General features: G+C 58.2%; 2 protein-coding genes across 16 annotated transcripts in view; one reads left to right on the plus strand and one right to left on the minus strand.

Moving 5' to 3' along the window:
• The window catches only part of CUX2 (cut like homeobox 2), a 63,709-nt gene extending 52,395 nt beyond the window's left edge, over positions 1-11,314 (plus strand). For 12 of the 15 annotated variants that reach the window (XM_061374751.1, XM_061374749.1, XM_061374755.1 and 9 more), the window contains 13 exons: positions 3-51; positions 765-869; positions 1,514-1,705; positions 1,812-1,870; positions 2,014-2,270; positions 2,448-3,077; positions 3,967-4,068; positions 4,903-5,681; positions 6,099-6,258; positions 6,783-7,112; positions 7,350-7,538; positions 7,632-7,905; positions 8,754-11,314. In XM_061374751.1, coding sequence (XP_061230735.1) covers positions 3-51; positions 765-869; positions 1,514-1,705; positions 1,812-1,870; positions 2,014-2,270; positions 2,448-3,077; positions 3,967-4,068; positions 4,903-5,681; positions 6,099-6,258; positions 6,783-7,112; positions 7,350-7,538; positions 7,632-7,905; positions 8,754-9,411 — 3,784 coding nt within the window. In that variant the 3' untranslated portion in view covers positions 9,412-11,314. The remainder of the gene's footprint in view (positions 1-2; positions 52-764; positions 870-1,513; positions 1,706-1,811; positions 1,871-2,013; positions 2,271-2,447; positions 3,078-3,966; positions 4,069-4,902; positions 5,682-6,098; positions 6,259-6,782; positions 7,113-7,349; positions 7,539-7,631; positions 7,906-8,753) is intronic. The other 3 variants (XM_061374758.1, XM_061374759.1, XM_061374753.1) reach the window with 3 other exon arrangements.
• Positions 11,315-12,737: 1,423 nt separating this feature from the next.
• Positions 12,738-15,283, minus strand: PHETA1 (PH domain containing endocytic trafficking adaptor 1). The gene is made up of 2 exons (XM_061374697.1): positions 15,057-15,283; positions 12,738-14,579 (listed from the first exon to the last, which is right to left on the minus strand). The coding sequence occupies exon 2, from the start codon at positions 14,566-14,568 to the stop codon at positions 13,795-13,797; it is 774 nt and encodes a 257-aa protein (XP_061230681.1). The 5' UTR covers positions 14,569-14,579; positions 15,057-15,283; the 3' UTR covers positions 12,738-13,794.
• Positions 15,284-16,557: the final 1,274 nt, after the last annotated feature.

Genomic DNA, 16,557 nt, shown 5'->3' on the forward strand with positions numbered 1-16,557 from the left:
AGGGCAGACGAAGTAGCCATGATCATGACAAACCTGGAGAAAGCCAACCAGGTGAGCCAGGAGCTGACTTTCCAGCCAACACAGGGCACGTACCCTGCTCCCCTTCCATCACACTGGGGCTGATGGGCTTTGCCCCTCAGAGCATGCACCCACCATAGCACCCCAAGCATCCACGTGGCCTTGCTGTCTGTCCTGGGAAACAGAAGGGATTCCCAGGCTCTGGGACTGGGAAGCCCTACAAAGGCTCTGGTTTCCTTTGCCTGGTGGCTCCTCCAGCCCAGCCCAGTGGGACCCCCTGTGCCCTATGTTGAGGGTCACTGGTGTGTTCGGGCTTCTGCCAGGTTCCACTCTGGCTGCTGGAGCTGATGTCTGTCACCTCCAGCCTCTCCTGGGTGTTTTAGAGCACACCCACAGCACCCTGGTGCTGGTGTCCGGTCCTACCCATTCCTATTCATCAGTTTGTCTTCATTCTGAAATTGTAGGTCCAAATAAATGCGCATGGGTAATGGAAGAGGCTTAAAGAGCAGTTTGCATGTAAATAAGGCCTTTTGGTTGGAAAAAGACAGTGTCCTGGACATGGTCTGTGGCCAGCATCCAGGGATGGGGATCAGGATGTGGGGAGAGGAAATACACAGAGATCTTATGGTGACGGTGGTGGGAGCAGGATGCTTGGGAGGGACGCGTGTCCTGGAGCCCCGCTGTGCCCTGTGCGGGGTGGGACGAGCTTGGGTGCGTGTCCTGATGCTCTTTGTGCTCTCCTGCAGCGAGCGGAGGCGGCGCAGAGGGAAGTGGAGAGCTTGCGGGAGCAGCTGGCGGCTGTGAACAGCTCCCTGCGCCTGGCCTGCTGCTCCCCGCCAGGCACTGCCGGGGTGAGGGCACCCCTCGGGCACAGCAGCACCCCAAAACCAGCCAGGAGCACCCCTTGGGCACAGCAGCACCCCCAAATCAACCAGGAGCACCCCTCGGGCACAGCAGCACCCCAGCAGAGCTGTCAGCATCCCTCAGGGATAGCAGCACCTCACCATCATGGCTGGCAGCACCAATCGTGTCTGGGAGCATCTGTCATAGCCAGTAGCATCCCATCACTCCTGGAAGCACCCTGTCATAGCTAGGAGCGCCCTAGCACATTCAGGAGCATCCCACTGCACTACGGAGCCACCTATTGCATTCAGGAGCATCCTTTCATGCTCAGGAATACCCACTGTATTCGGGAGCAAGCCCAAAGTGCCTGTGACCAAGGCATTTTTCCACTGTGGGGTGTAGCGTTGGCCATGTCCTACCTGCAGTCCCAGCCTCCTATGGGAAAGGGGGGACAAGCACCCCATGGCACTGAGCAGATGTACCTGGGGGGCTTTAATGGCTTAGAAAGGGTCTGTCCCTCTCCAGGGCTGCATCACCCACAGCACTGAGTGCTGCGCTCGCCCGCTGCCCATGGGGATGTGTCTAATGGGGAGGGCAGCCCTTGTCCCCACCTTGGGTGACCGGGAGCTGACGGTGTCCCCTCTCCCGGCAGGACAAAGTGAACTATTCCATGTGCTCAGGGTCGAGGCTGGAGGCAGCGCTGGCTGCCAAGGACCGGGAGATCCTGCGGCTCCTGAAGGACGTGCAGCACCTCCAGAGCTCGCTGCAGGAGCTGGAGGAGTCCTCTGCCAACCAGATCGCCGAGCTGGAGGGGCAGCTGGCTGCCAAGAATGAAGCCATTGAGGTGCGTCCTCGGGGGCTTGGGGCTTCACAAGGAGGGGGTACGTGGGTCTGGCCCTGCCGGGTGTGCATGGGAGCCGGTGTGAGGAATCCCCCCCTCTGCTCTGCAGAAGCTGGAGGAGAAGCTGCAGGCACAGGCGGACTACGAGGAGATCAAAACAGAGCTGAGGTATGGCTTGCCCAGCACCCTACCTGCTTGTCCCCTGCCTGGCCGGGTGCCGCGGGCATCCATGGCGCTCTGCAAGCATCCCTGACAGCTTGACAGCAGCAAGAAGCCATTCCTGCTGAGTCACCCCCTTGTCTCCCTCCCAGCATCCTTAAGGCGATGAAGGTGGCCTCCGCCAGCTGCAGCCTTCCCCAGGCAAGTGCCGCGGCGCGCGCCGGCACGCTCACCGGGCTATGGCGCCCATGCCAGCCCTGCCGCCGGTGCCTCCGCCGCCCTTTCCCATCTCGGCTTGGCTCCTTGCAGAGCATATCGAAGGCAGAGGAGGCCCTGCTGCTGGGGAAGGAGGCATTCTACCCCTCCCAGAAGTACCTGCTAGAGAAGCCCAGTCTGATGGCCAGCACTGGTAGGGTCCCTGCATCCCGCAGCAGCTGGGAGCATCCTTGGGAATGAGGGTGGAAAGGCAGGATGCTGCCCTGGCTGCGGAGCCAACAGCAGGGGAGGGTTTGGATGCCACCTGGGGAAACTGAGGCAGGAGATGCTCCGCTGCAGGGCTGTTTCCCTCTCTCTCATTCATCTCTAGAAGAGGATCATTCCGAAGATGAGTCAGGGAAGGACTCGCTGGGCATGGAGCAGCCGTACCCATCCCCGCAGCACGCCCCGGCGGAAGAAGCCGCATCCCCCACTCCCATCCCACCTCTGCCCGGCCCTGGCTTGGCCCCCGATGGACCACGGACATTCTCCTTGTCCCCCTTCCCGGGGGGAGAGCGACTTTCAGGGGACCCCAAGGCCCCCCAGCTCCCACCACCCTCCTATAAGGGCGAGAACACTGGTGCGGGGCCACCTTTCCCCTCCGGCATCTTCAGTGCCAAAAGCAGCACCGCGCACCCCGGTGGCACCGCGCCGGCCACCAGCCCGCCGGGAGAGCCAACCGAGAGCAGCACCAGCAGCAATGCTGAGGAGGAGCAGTTGGACACGGCCGAAATCGCCTTCCAGGTGAAGGAGCAGCTGCTGAAGCACAACATCGGGCAGCGGGTGTTCGGGCATTACGTGCTGGGGTTATCGCAGGGCTCCGTCAGCGAGATCCTGGCCCGGCCCAAGCCCTGGCACAAGCTGACGGTGAAGGGCAAGGAGCCATTCATCAAGATGAAGCAGTTCCTCTCCGACGAGCAGAATGTGCTGGCCCTGAGGACTATCCAGGTGCGCCAGAGAGGTGAGTGGTTGGGGTGGCCCTGGCCAGTGGGGTCCTGCACTGGGAGGCTGCATGTGGTACCATGGGATCCCATACAGATGCATCCCGGTTCACCCCAGCAGCATCATGCCATGCAAGGATACCCAGCAGCCTGGCATGACAAGACGGGTGGACACACACACAGGGTCACCAGTGGCACTCAGGGATTGTCCCAGTGGTCTCCCATTTGCTTTGGAGTGGGATGAAAGCAGCTGCCAGTGGGATGGAGCCCTGGCAAATGGTAGCAGTTAACAACAACCCATCCTTATGGAAGTTGTATTTCCGGACGGGCTTTACTCATTTATTCTGACAAGTGCCATTAAATTATTCATTGGGCTGTTCCGTGGTGATGAATCAACATGTTTGGGAATATTTTGTTAGAATAATGAAGTGTTAATGCTATGGGACCTCGGTGCAGTGTCGGCACTGCCATGAAACGGTGACATCTGGCTCCAGGGACAGTGGCAGCAGTGGCGGCTGGTCACTCGTGTCTCCTCAGTGGCACTGAGCACTGCAGGTCCATGTCCATGCTGGTGTTTCAATCCAGAGGGCTCTGATTTACCCCTGGATCCAATCAAACATTAACCTTTCACCCGCACAAGCAGTGCCAGGGATGTGGGACATGGTCCCGTGCCCATGTCTCTGCTCAGCACCCTTCATGCCCTTGGATGGAGAGATCAAGGTGGCTGGGAGCTGGGGCTACCAGGTCTTCCCGTGCTCCAGCAGGTGATTAATCAGGAGTGACATTTGTCTTAAAACCAGCATCCCTAAAAATAACTGAACATGAGGAGCAGCAAATACTTCTTGACATACAAGCAGAGCTTGTAAACCAGCGCTGGTGACAAAGCTGTTATCCTGCCTCTTTGATCAGGTAGCATCACGCCGCGGATCAGGACGCCGGAGACCGGCTCTGACGATGCCATCAAAAGCATCCTGGAGCAGGCCAAGAAGGAGATCGAGTCACAGAAGGGAGGTAGGTGCCAGTGCGTTGGGTGGCCCTTGGGGTGGCCAAGCCCCCACTTTGCACCCATGGGAGCAGCACCCAGAGGGGTACTCGTGGCTGCAGGTTCCATGGAGGAGCCCATGAAACACCCACAAATCCAACAGTGTCCACCACAGGAGTCTCTGCATCCCCTAGGAAACTTTGTCCAGATCATGCCAAGCCCGGCACTCATGGCATTCCTGAACAGGGTGGCCCTGGGCACCCAGCATGGAGCAGCATTGGCATGGCCAAAATGGGCTTTTGGGTGGCATTTTCCCCGCTGGCATCCATAGAGATTTGGGGTATGGTGGGAAGAAACGCTGGTTAATAGGGTGGAAGATTACTCCCCATGCAGCAGCGCTTGCATCTGGGCTTTTGGAAACTTTGGATCTACCCTTTTCCTCCCCTGTGCCCCAAACCAGATGATTAAATGAGGATGCAAGATCCATCTGGCACAAGGAATCATTAAAGCAGCTGCGCTCACAGTCAATTACAAGGAACGAAATACATTAGAACAGGTAGTCTGCTGAGAAAGCAGAATCCCGGAGAATTGAATTAGACAGGAATGGTGGAAAAACAGACAGGGAAAACAAACATGTTTGTCTATTGCAATCTTTGGTAATGGGATTTATTTTGCAGTTGTCAAAAAGGAAGCTTTAAGCTTTGTGTCGCAGCTTTTGCTTTGTGGGTGCTGCTGGTCCTTCTGATCTGCACCCATGCCATAGAGAGCACTCCAAATCCCTTTTCTCCTGCTTTGTATTATGGCCACGTGGTAAAACGATGTTTGCGGCTCCTCAGGGCTCCCCTCACCCCTTTTCTTTCCAGGGGAACCCAAAACACCCTCGGCATCACAAGCAGTGGCCAACGGGGCAGGCGGCGGCAGCAGCTCGGAAGATGCCATCAAGAGCATCCTGGAGCAGGCACGGCGGGAGATGCAGGCGCAGCAGCAGGCGCTGCTGGAGATGGAATCGGGGGGCAGTGGGCGCCCCGGGGACACACCACCCACCGAGCGCTCCACGCTGGCCACTGTCAGCCAGAACATTGTCCCCACCTATGTCAAGCAAGAGGAGGGAAATGGGGCCAGCCCTGGCCCCCCCCAGACACCCCTGGCTGTGCTCTCCCCCGCCGCCTTTGTCCAGAGCATCATCCGGAAGGTGAAGTCGGAGATTGGTGATGCCGGCTCCTACTTTGACCAGCACTGGGCATCGGAGCGGAGCCTGCTCAGCCGACCTTACACCTCCGTCTCGCCTTCGCTCTCCTCCTCCTCCTCAAGCTACTCCAGCATGGCCAATGGCCGGGGCTGGCCGCGGGGTGAGCCCGCTGAAGGGGGCACCAATGAGGAGGAGCTGCCGCCAGCAGATGATGAACCACATCGGCTCACCGAGGTGAAGGCAGAGGGAGCCAGCACGGAGCCGGCTGCTGGTGGTCGCCTCTCTTACTACCCCACCTATGTGCCACGGACCCTGAAGCCCACGGTGCCGCCGCTGACCCCGGAGCAGTACGAGATGTACATGTACAGGGAGGTGGACACGCTGGAGCTGACCCGGCAGGTCAAGGAGAAGCTGGCCAAGAACGGCATCTGCCAAAGGATCTTCGGAGAGAAGGTACCAGCCTGGAGAAAGGGGGTCTGTTGTCCCCTCTGCTTCATGACCAGAAGCCCTGGGCTCTGCCAGCTCCTCTGAGGGTTCCCACTCTCCCCAGAGGGTTTCTTCTTGGAGGTTGCCAAGTCCTCACAGTGACCCAACCCCAAATAGTCTCCCAGTGGTCACCACCAACTGGCTGATGGTGCTTCCTACCAGAAACACCTTGTCCCCTGTGCAGAACCCTGCAGGGCCCATCCTCCCATCCCACTGGGTATCCTAGGAGGGCCCACCATGGTCCCAGGACCTATGGCTGAGGCCAAGGGGTTTGGACACGCCATGGGGCCATGAGCACAGCAGTGGGTGGCAGCCTCCGTCAGCATGGGGACCAAGGGCAGGCAGCAGCGCGGTGCTGGTGGGTGACACATGCATGGTGCCTAGGTGCTGGGGCTGTCCCAGGGCAGCGTGAGCGACATGCTGTCACGGCCCAAGCCATGGAGCAAGCTGACGCAGAAGGGTCGGGAGCCCTTCATCCGCATGCAGCTCTGGCTGACGGACCAGCTGGGCCAAGGCATCAGCCAGCAGCCAACACCTTCCCAGGGTAAGTGCCACCGTGGTCCCTGCGGTCCCCAAGTGCCATCAGTGCTTCCAATGCTTCTGCATCCCAGCACAGGGCAAGTTCATCCTCCTCCCACTCCAGCACTGGGAAGAGCTTCCTCATCACCTACACCCCAGTCCTGGCAATCCCCTTTCATCCCCCTCTCCTCTAATGCATCCAACTCATTTTAAACCCCCTTAATTAGTCACTTAGACAATTATGGGCTGTTATACAGATCCTCAAAAGTTATTTGGTCAGAAGGGGGGGTTGAAATTATCTAGGTTAATAATAAAAAGGAAAATCACAACAGAAATCTTTGGCTTTGTGCCTGGCACAGATACCTGTATCTATCTATAGATAGATATAGATATAGATGATATAGATATAGATATGAAGTAAAACTGGGGTTTATTTTATACATCGGTGGTGTTTTCTCTCCTTAATTATTCCACTGGCACCTCGTGCTTTGCCATAGCTGCTGGTGAGACTTTGCCAGCATCCCCAGAACATCCTTCCTGCTCCCGCAGGGTCCCTGCCCTCTCCCATCCCACCATCCCCGCTGACCCCTCTGCCCCGGTGTCACACAGCCAGCCCGGTGGAGCCCCAGCCGTCCCCCTCGCCGCCCCCCAGCCCTGCTGAGCACGAAAAGGGCTGCCAGGAGCCCCTCACCCTGGCCTTGGAGAGCAGCAAAGAAAACCAGCAGCCCGAGAGCCGGTCCACGCCTGCGCTGGGTGGGAAGACGTACCCCAACAGCCAGGGACCTGTGGGCATCCAGGAGATCGTCGCCATGTCCCCGGAGCTGGATACCTACTCCATCACCAAGAAGGTCAAGGAGGTCTTGACGGACAACAATTTAGGTGCGGATCCTCTCTCCGCCCGGGTTTTCGGGAGCTGCTGGTGAGGCTGCATGGATGCATCACCCCAATTCCTGTAGCCACAGACCCTTCCTTGTCCTCTGTGGGTGCTCAGTGGGATCCTGGCATGCTGGGGAGGATGCTGGCTGGGAAGCAGGGGGCACCCGCTCCATGGGGGGACTGTAGCACCCACCACGCTGCTCTGCCCCACTCTAACCACCTCTGCTTCTCCTCTGCCAGGCCAGCGGCTGTTTGGGGAGAGCATCCTGGGCCTGACACAGGGCTCGGTGTCCGATCTCCTCTCCAGGCCCAAGCCATGGCACAAGCTGAGCCTGAAGGGGAGGGAGCCCTTCGTCCGCATGCAGCTCTGGCTCAACGACCCCCTCAACGTGGAGAAGCTGCGCGACATGAAGAAGCTGGAGAAGAAAGGTGAGGGCCAGGGTGGTGCAGCCCCAATGGGACTGGGGTGCTGGGCAAGCAGGGGGGCTCCCCGGGCATGCAGCTGGGTCTCCTCTCCTGCAGCCTACCTGAAGCGTCGGTATGGGCTGATGAGCGCCGGCTCGGACAGCGAGTCCCCCAGCGCCCGCTCCGAGTGCGCCAGCCCCAGCCTGCAGCCGCAGGACCTCAGCATCCTCCAGATCAAGAAGCCACGAGTGGTGCTGGCCCCGGAGGAGAAGGAAGCCTTGAAGAAAGCCTACCAGCTGGAGCCCTACCCCTCGCAGCAGACCATCGAGCTGCTCTCCTTCCAGCTCAACCTCAAGACCAACACCGTCATCAACTGGTTCCACAACTACAGGTATGGGCGCTCCTGGGCTGTGGATATCTGATGGTGCTGAGCCACAAAGGGGGTGTCGTTGTTGCTCTTCCAGTCCTCCCAGTCCCTCTTGCGTAGATGGGAGCGTGCAGACCCACGCGTGGTGCTGGATTGCAGCTGAAATGCTGCATGCACCCTGGTTGATGGGTAGCCAAGAGGTGTTGACCAGCTTGACCAAGTCGTGTTGAGCATCTAAAGCAATTACCATGCTCATATCCACTTTCTCACTGGTGTGGGATACCACTTGCCACTGAGCAGGAGCTCTGCTGTGGGTGCAGGAAAGCCTTATGGAGGCTCCTGGAGCACAGGATTCACCCCCACAGCGAGGGAACAGCATAGGCTTCATCCTTAGGCAGTGTTCCAGGTTCATACATGGCTCCCGGGTCCTCTCCAGGCGCACTCCAAGTGCTGCCAGCTCTGAGTCAGCAGCCCAGATGATGTTTTGCTCCTTCCCCTATAGAAAACAGTGTGAAAACATACATTGACTAATGGTGTTTTCAAGCCCACAACCTTTCCACTTAAATGGTTCCAGAAAAGCCTGTAACACAACTGCTCTGAAGAAACCTTTGAAAAATGGTAAGTATTAAACAACAAAAACTGTCTCAGTTTGGCTGGAAACGGCCCCAAGGTGTTGCAAAACACATTCCCTGTGTTCAAGCAGAGTGTTTTTCCCAAAGATAAGTGTTTTGAAGGCCAGCAAAGTGGGGCTTTCCATCCCAAGTGGTGTTACTGCATTTTTATGGCTGGAGATGCTTTTCCAAGACATGCGGTGCCTGTTGGATGGGATGATGGGTGGTGGTCACTGACCCTCCATGGCTGTATCCCGGCAGGTCACGGATGCGGCGGGAGATGCTGGTGGAGGGCGCACCGGACAACGACACGGATCCAGAGCAGAGCAGTGGGACACCCATCCCAGTGCGCCAGGCCCCCCATAGCCCCGATTCGGACACAGAGGACCGTAAACCTGTGTTTGGGGGGGGCGAGCACCCCTGTGCCGCTGTGAAGGTGAAGGAGGAGCAGGGGGAGGCAGGCGGCTGGGGCCGCCGGCGGGACTCACACAGCCCGGCCGGGGCAGCCGAGGGCACCGGACCCCCGCAGGAGGATCGGGGGGCAGACCCCCATGCTGCTGCCCCCAGTGCTGGCAGCCTCCCGCGGCGGGGGGGCCGTGCCGGTGCCGCCACCACAGGCCCCCCACCGCCGCCACCGCCGCATCCCGACAGCTCCCAGTCCTCATCAGGGTCATCCCGTTGCAGCTTGGAGGTCTCCCCAACATCGCCCTCAGCAGCATCCTCGCCCGGCCTCACTGGCTCAGCCTCACCGGGGCCATCGTCTGCTGGACCAGTGTCACCGGCGCTGCCGCCAGCGCCCGGCCCCCGGCTCAGCACCAGCGTCCAGCGGCGCCATGAGAAGATGGCCAACCTCAACAACATCATCCACCGCCTGGAGCGGGCTGCCAACCGCGAGGAGGCCCTCGAGTGGGAGTTCTGAGCCCTCCAACACCCTGGATATATATATATAGACACCCACATATATATACATATATTTTGTTAAATGCAGCACGCACCGAGAGGCGACAGGCAGCCGGCACCATGGAGCAGCCATGGAAAAAGGGGGTGGCCCCCATGGCAAAGCCACATCTCCCCCAGCTTTGTTTTAAATGTGAAAAACTGGGACCGATTTTAGAAAAGCAAAAAGCAAAAAAAAAAAAGAAAACAAAAAATATTTATAGACCTCTTTTAGATATTTTAATAAAAGGATACTTTGGAATTTATTAACAGCCTAAGCTGCTTTGATATTAAAGATAGCTATAAAATGAAGATGATGTAGCAGTCGTGTCATTAAATGTACACTGAAGTCTTGTAGTTTGCCACTGGATGAGATTAAAAACAAAGGAAAATCCCACAGGAAAAGACTGAGCAAAGCCATCGAGAAGCACTATGAGACTGACCAAATGGACTGAATGTTTGCTGAGCAGTTTCCACCTCTGTCTGTAAGACACCGCATCGCTTCTGCCCCAGCCAGAGACTGCGACATAGTCCCTGAAGACTCTAAAGCGACCCCCCTGATGCCATCGAGTATGTATTTAGTTCTGGTGGTTTATGTTCTTGGAAACCTTTGTAACACAGAATGTCCCGTGCGGTTGTATATGTTGTAGAGATGTCTGCACTAGCCTCCTGGAACAAGATGTAGCATGGTCCCAACGCTGTCCCTCCTGCTTCCTCCAGCTGGTAACCAGTGGCAGCCCCAATAGGGCACGGTGCAGCTCCTGCCAGCTCCCAAAGGAAGAGGAAAACCAATGCAAAAGCAACGAGAGCAACCTGTGCTTGTTATTGTGGGAGCGAGACGGGAAGAGGTACCTGGGTGTGATGCTCAGGGGTGGCTCCAGCTCGCTGGGAATGGGCATCCATTCGATCCTAGTTCCCCATGCTCTGCCATCGTTCATTTGGGAAAGGAGAAGAGATGGAGCCTTTGAGCTTTGCCTTTGGGGCACCAGTGCTTGGGGATGAGCACCCAACAATGAGCTGCCTGCTCACAGGGGGTCAAGCCCTGCTCGGGGCTGCTCCCAGCATCACAGCCAGCTCTGGTGGCTGAAGCACTTTTACTTAGGGAGAGCACCCGAGCAGGAGGAGCATCCCCTCACTGCACTGGTATTCCCAGGCAGTGGCTGCCTGTGAAGCAGGATGAGGCCCAGGTTGTCACACCAGGCTCTTGCCTGAACTGGGGAAGCTCAGACCTGAACTGGGCAAAGCACCATTGAGCTTTGGCTTTCCAGGGCTGACCCGGTGCCACGTCCCAACCCCACCACCACCAGCTGGGCTCTGCTTTCAAAATGCCTTTAAACACCATGGGGTGGCCCATGCTGGGCTGCTCTGCCCTGTCCCCTGCCCGCATGGCATCAGCCATCACCCAGCGTGGCCACTGCCATCGGGAGGGCTCCCTGCAGGCTCTGAGGCTATGCATTGACCGATTTATACATTTTTATCAGAAGAGAAGGTATTTTTATACATGGTGGTGGTCGGTGAGCGATGCTAAAAGTGGCTCCATGGAGGCACAGCTCTCCTTGCCCACCTACCCTGCTCCAGCGAGCCCCAGCTCGCCCATGGCCACTCTTTTCCCTGCCACCACTCTGCAGAAGGTCAAGGCATGATCATTGCTCTTTTCCGCCGTGTGCTAGCGGGAGCTTTAGTGGAATGGGATTCAAGGAAGCACTTAGGATGGTCTCGGACACGGCAATCCTGTTGTATTAAAGCTGGCGGGACGCACCGGTCACGTTTTTGTTAGGCTCATGTACTGTACTTCAAAAGTTTCTATGAGCTCGATGAACTTTGTTTAACAGTTTTGGAAGGAACAAGTTCTGTAAAGAGCCACTAAATACAGAAGTTGGATACGACCCTGGCCTGGGAGTGTGCTTTGTCTGGAGGCAAATGGGATGGGAGCTTGGTGCCTGGTTTGATGTAGGAAATCACAGCCTTGCTTTGGGTTTGTGGCAAGAGCTCTCACCACCATAAACATCTCCTGGTGATTGAGGGAAGAAAAGAGGGTGTGAAATGGCTCAAGGTGAGATCATGGAATAGTATGGGTTGGACATTCAAAGGTCACCTAGTTCAACCCCCTGCAATGAGCAGGGATCCTGCCCTGTGAAAGTCCTGTGTTCATCCCTAGTGCAGGTTTGCTCCTGCCCCTTGGGTAACTTAGCATCCTTTGGCGTGAGGTTTGGCTCAATGGCATGGCACCCTGGCACAGCTCTTCTTCAGAGCCACCCATCACCGGGCATGTTTGCAGCTCCTGACACGAGGCAGGGGTGTTTGCTTTTGACGGATTAATGAATCCATATGTTGCATATCTGTTTAAGCTTGTTTGTCAGATAACATGTTGGGATGGATTTATTTCTAATGAATATCTGAACGTCTGGAGAAGCTGGGCCGGCTGCCATGGAAACCAGAACCTCCCTCCACAGCCAACTGATGGGGCCACATTAACCATCTGGATGCTGCGGGTACGGCTGCGCACCACTGCCCTCAGCAGCACCACTCCAAAAGCCAAAACACCAAGTGGGGTGGCCAGGAGCAGGGCTCAGGGTTCTACAGTGCTCTCAGCAAGCAAGTGACCTGCCTGGCTTCGTGCCTCAGCTTCTCCAAGAGACATGGACCTCAGTGATGTTGGCAAGAAGCTGGAGATGTTCATGCAGGTGGGTGTTGTGGGCAGGGACATGGGGTCATGTTGGCCACTTCCATTTGGCATCAACAGTGTCACCAGCAAGGGGACAGGTAATTTGTCCCTGGCTAAGACCCCTTGGCAGATGGCTTGGGATGTCCCACCAAGTGCACAGGGCAACCTGAACAGGAGCACCCAAACCTGAGTGGCATCACACAGTGCTGCCTGTAACCCTGGGTTTGATGGGATGGTTGTAACACCCCATTGAACCTGTAATGCACCAGCAACTCATACTTGGGCACAGAATACCACTTCCACAGGTGAAACTATAGGAGCATTGTGCTCCCAGTCATTTTCTAATGCCCAAACCCCCATGTTGGTCACCTGTGTCTGGCTGTTCAAGCCATCACAGAGAAGCAGAACTATGCTGTCCCTGCCATGGGACCACCCTGGCACTGGGTATCCTGATGTCCCCAGGGCGGCACCATCCTAGCCCATCCATCTCACCCCATCCATCCCACCCCTGACAGCATGTCAGGCTCCAGGGCACTGCAAGACCCTGGCATTGGCTGTGTCCCACTTGGGTGACACTGTCGCTGCCCAGCCCCATGGAAGGAAGGGGATTAAAGGCTCAAACAAGAACCTGGGACAGGCAGGAATTTCCTTAACAACTTTTATTGTAGCAAAATCGTGTGCTTGTCCCAGTGGGGCAAAGGGAGCCAGAGCCACCCAGCTCAAACCCAGGTCACCTCCAAGCCAGCGGCCTCAGTGTCAATCCAAAGCACTGGAAGAAGAAAAGAGCACCACTAGCACGAGACCCTGGCTTCACTCCGGCTTGGCACATGAATCATTCAACATGCTCCATGCTGACACACACGTTCCCATTACCACCATGAGTGATGCTTCCCCTTAGGAAGCCAGCGCAGGGGTGATGCCCTGCTCTGAAATACCCATCCAGCACAGGAGTGCCTGCAGCTGCAGCATTCCCTTGGGTCTGCCCTCACCAGGGGTTCACCCAAGGCTGCAAGCAGCGATTGTCCTGTGTGGAGCACCCCGGGCTGGGTGTCACCAGCTCCCTGGGAAGCTGCTGCCATTAAGGAAGGGCTGCGCTCGCTGATATTTTCATTTTCAGACCACATCCTGCTGGAGCAGAGGGATCCGGCTGAGCTCAGCACAGGGAGGGGAAGGCTGAGCTCAGCAGGGTCCCCGGCTGTGGAATACCCACAAAGGGGCTCAGGCCAGTGAGGTCCCATCCAAATCCTTCTCCAAAAGCATTGTCAGTGCATGATGCCACTGCAAGAGCACCAGGAGGTCCCACCAGATTCAGTGCGGTGCTGGAATCCCAGCAGGCATCAGCCAGGAAGTGGTTTGTAGCTTGCCTGCTTGCTGCGCAAGGCTGGAGAGGTGCATCCACGGAGGAAGCATCTGCTGCCTTGGCACAAGATGCCCGAAAGCCTATCAGCTCCCAAAGCCCACGGGCTTCATGCCTGGCTGGCAGCACACTGAGCCCAGTTGCCAGCAGTGCTGGGCCGGTATTTCACCATCACAGAGCAGCACTGGTGTCCCTCACCGCTGAGCCCTTGGTGGCACCATCAGCAGTGTCCATCACCACCGGAGACAGGGCTGCACATCCCAGGGTGATGATGGGACCGATGCAGCACCAACAATGATCATCTTATTACGGGTCCTGGTGGGTCCCCAGGCCTTGGCCATCACTCAGGGCTGGGGACCACGCTGCCTCTCCAGCCAGTCCCGCCGCAGCTGGGCCACCTCCCGGCCGTACCACTCGTGGAGCCGGCAGAAGGAGGACGGGCTCTCCACCACTGCACCGCCCACCTCGGTGCTCGATGCCCGCCTGCGTGGTGGCAGTGGCGGCGGCTGCGGGTTCCCATCACCAGCATCCTCACCACAACCTGAAGCTTCGGGTGGCCGGTTCACTCCCGATGCGTTGTTCCACACAGCACAGCCATTCTCCTTTGGCAAGACAGCGGGCAGAGTCAGCGGCCGCTCCAGGGACCGCTCCAGCTCCGAGGGCTTTGGCTTCCAGGGGCTGGGAGACCCCCGGCATCCCCCAGCACACCCACGGGCCATCCCATAGCGCATCTCCTCCAGCTGCTTCTCCAGCTCCCGCACCACCAGGCGCATGTAGTCAAAGCTGGCTCGTGAGAGCGACTTCACCCACGACTCCATGGCAGCCTGGCTCTCAGCTGCCAGCACGTAGGTGCGGGACTTGGTGCCACCGAAGCGGATGGCGAAGGTGAATTCCTCGGCCGAATCGCAGAGCTCCACGGTGCAGCCCTCCAGCACGATGACACCCACCGGCTCCCGGCTCTCCCGCTCCTCGAAGTAGAAGAGCATGTTGCCCTTCAGCACGAACCAGCGGCGGTGGTACGCTGTGTGCCGCTCGCCGCGCTTGTAGAGGAAGCCGGCGTTGTCAGCCGGGGAGTCACAGGTAGCATAGAAGGCCAAGCTCCGCTCATTCAGCTTCATGGCTCCGTGTCCTGCAGGGATAGAGGATGGATGCTGAGGATGAGTGTGCTTTAATTGCACTGTAATAACCCAGCGGCTTGCTCTTGGCAGCAGCAGCCTCCGTGCCCAGGAAATGGAGCTGGTGAATAAACAGCCCCGTGATAGCCGGGGTAACTCTGCTTCTAGCTAAGGTGCTGTGTCCAGTGGGTGGCTCAGGGCTCCATGGAGAGGGGATTTATCCCCAGCTGAGTGTTTTCCCATGGAGGAGCCCCAGGCAGGGCTTACAGTGCCCCACGTCACCCGGTGCAGGTGACCTGACCGCCGGCACCGTGTTTGTCCCATGCTGCTTCGCTCCTCCCCGCTTCACACAGGGAGGAATTATGGCCTGTGCCGCAGATCCGGCTGCGGCTCCCGAGAGCCGTGGCCATGAACCCGGTCACCCGGGCAAGGCCACCCTCCCCGTGTCCCCCGCTCAGCCGTGGTCTCGCTGTGCCGGGCGTTTTGCCTACCTGGACTCAGCCTCTAGCTCCGGTCTCCGGCATCCGCCAGCATCGCTGATGTGAGGGTGGCTGTGGGAGCGCTGGATCCGGGATGGGATGGTGTAAGGAGGCTGTGGGGTCCGGCACCCTGGTGTTCCCGCTCCGGCTGATGGCTTCGGCTGGTTTCACCGTCCCCCAGCCTGCACAAGACAGATGGGCGCCAGGATTGTTGTTTTCCCATTAAGTCACGTAGCAGGGATCAAAGAGATGACACGGGGCCTCTCGGGGCTCCCAGTGCGGGGGGGCAGTGGGGACCCTTTCTCCCCGGTATCTTGGGGATCTTTTTGGGGTCCCCAAAGTCTTGAGGATGTTTGGGAGAGCAGGACCCCCCCCCCGCCCTCCTGCCGCCCGCTCAGCCCCGCTCCGCTGCGGGGCACCCCCGGCTCCCGGCCCCGCTCCCGGTCCCGCACGGCCACCTTTGTCCCCGTTCCCCGCCACCTCGGCTCGGCTCGGCCCGGCCCCGCGGGCGGAGCGCTGCTTCCTCCCGCCTCCGCCGCAGCCGCCACCGCCCCTCACCGCGGCTCGGGGCGGCCCCGAGGGTGACAGAGGGGGGGCCCTTCTGCCGGAGGAGAAACCGCTCCAGAGCTCGGTCCCGGCGGTGCTTTGGGGTCCTGGCTCCGTGCTACAGCTCTAGGCAGCGGGGCTGAGCTCCGGGCAGTGCCTGGGGGAGATGGGAGCACGGATGTGGGGATGAGGGGGTATGCGTGTCCATGGGTGTATGTGTGCAGGTAGGCATGAATACAGACATGGATCTGTGGACGGATGTGAGCATGGATGTACGCGTGAGTGCACGCATGAGTGTAGGCTTAGAGTACGCATGGATGTACACATGGATGTACTCATGGGTGGGAAACCTGGAAGCTTAGTGCTGAAAGTGGCTGCAAAACACTGAATTTTTGAGTCAGGTTTTTAGGGCAGAGTCCCAGAAGTGGTGCCCAGAAACATCCGGCAGGGAACAGGAAGAGGTTGATGGATAAGAAGACTGGAGATGAAGGCAACAGGGCAGAGGCTGGTCCTGCACAGGTAGGAGATGCTGCAAGGGACCAGCTGCTCGCCTGAGCTTTCAGCCATGTCCTTGGGAGAGGCTGGGCCAAAGCAGACAGGGAGGGGGTCTCTGCCTTAGTGCAAAGGGAAAGGAGGAGCTGGGTGGGCATCAGGGGAAAGGTGACAACAGGCCCAAGGAGCCAAGAAGCACCCAGTGACAAGCTGGAACTGCCAAGTGTTGTGCAGCTACGTGGGCAGACATCACATCCCACTTGCTCCTTCCTGACCATGGATGCCACATGGCACTAGAGCTGCTGATGTACTTTTGGCCTGGTGGCCAGCACTTGCCCTCTCTGGCAATGACTGGATGATGCTGACCACTGAGACTGGTACCCAAATCCCAGGGCAATCATAAAGCTTTTGGCTGGGAGTAGCCTTCAGGCTGACTTCTGCTCTTGGTTGTCCTTTCTTGCTGAAAGCATCACCA

Source organism: Neopsephotus bourkii, unplaced genomic scaffold (assembly GCF_033783945.1).
Source record: "Neopsephotus bourkii isolate Nb327-2 ecotype Australia unplaced genomic scaffold, CSIRO-AGI_Nbou_v1 NB_1652, whole genome shotgun sequence".
Classification (NCBI taxonomy): domain Eukaryota; kingdom Metazoa; phylum Chordata; class Aves; order Psittaciformes; family Psittacidae; genus Neopsephotus; species Neopsephotus bourkii.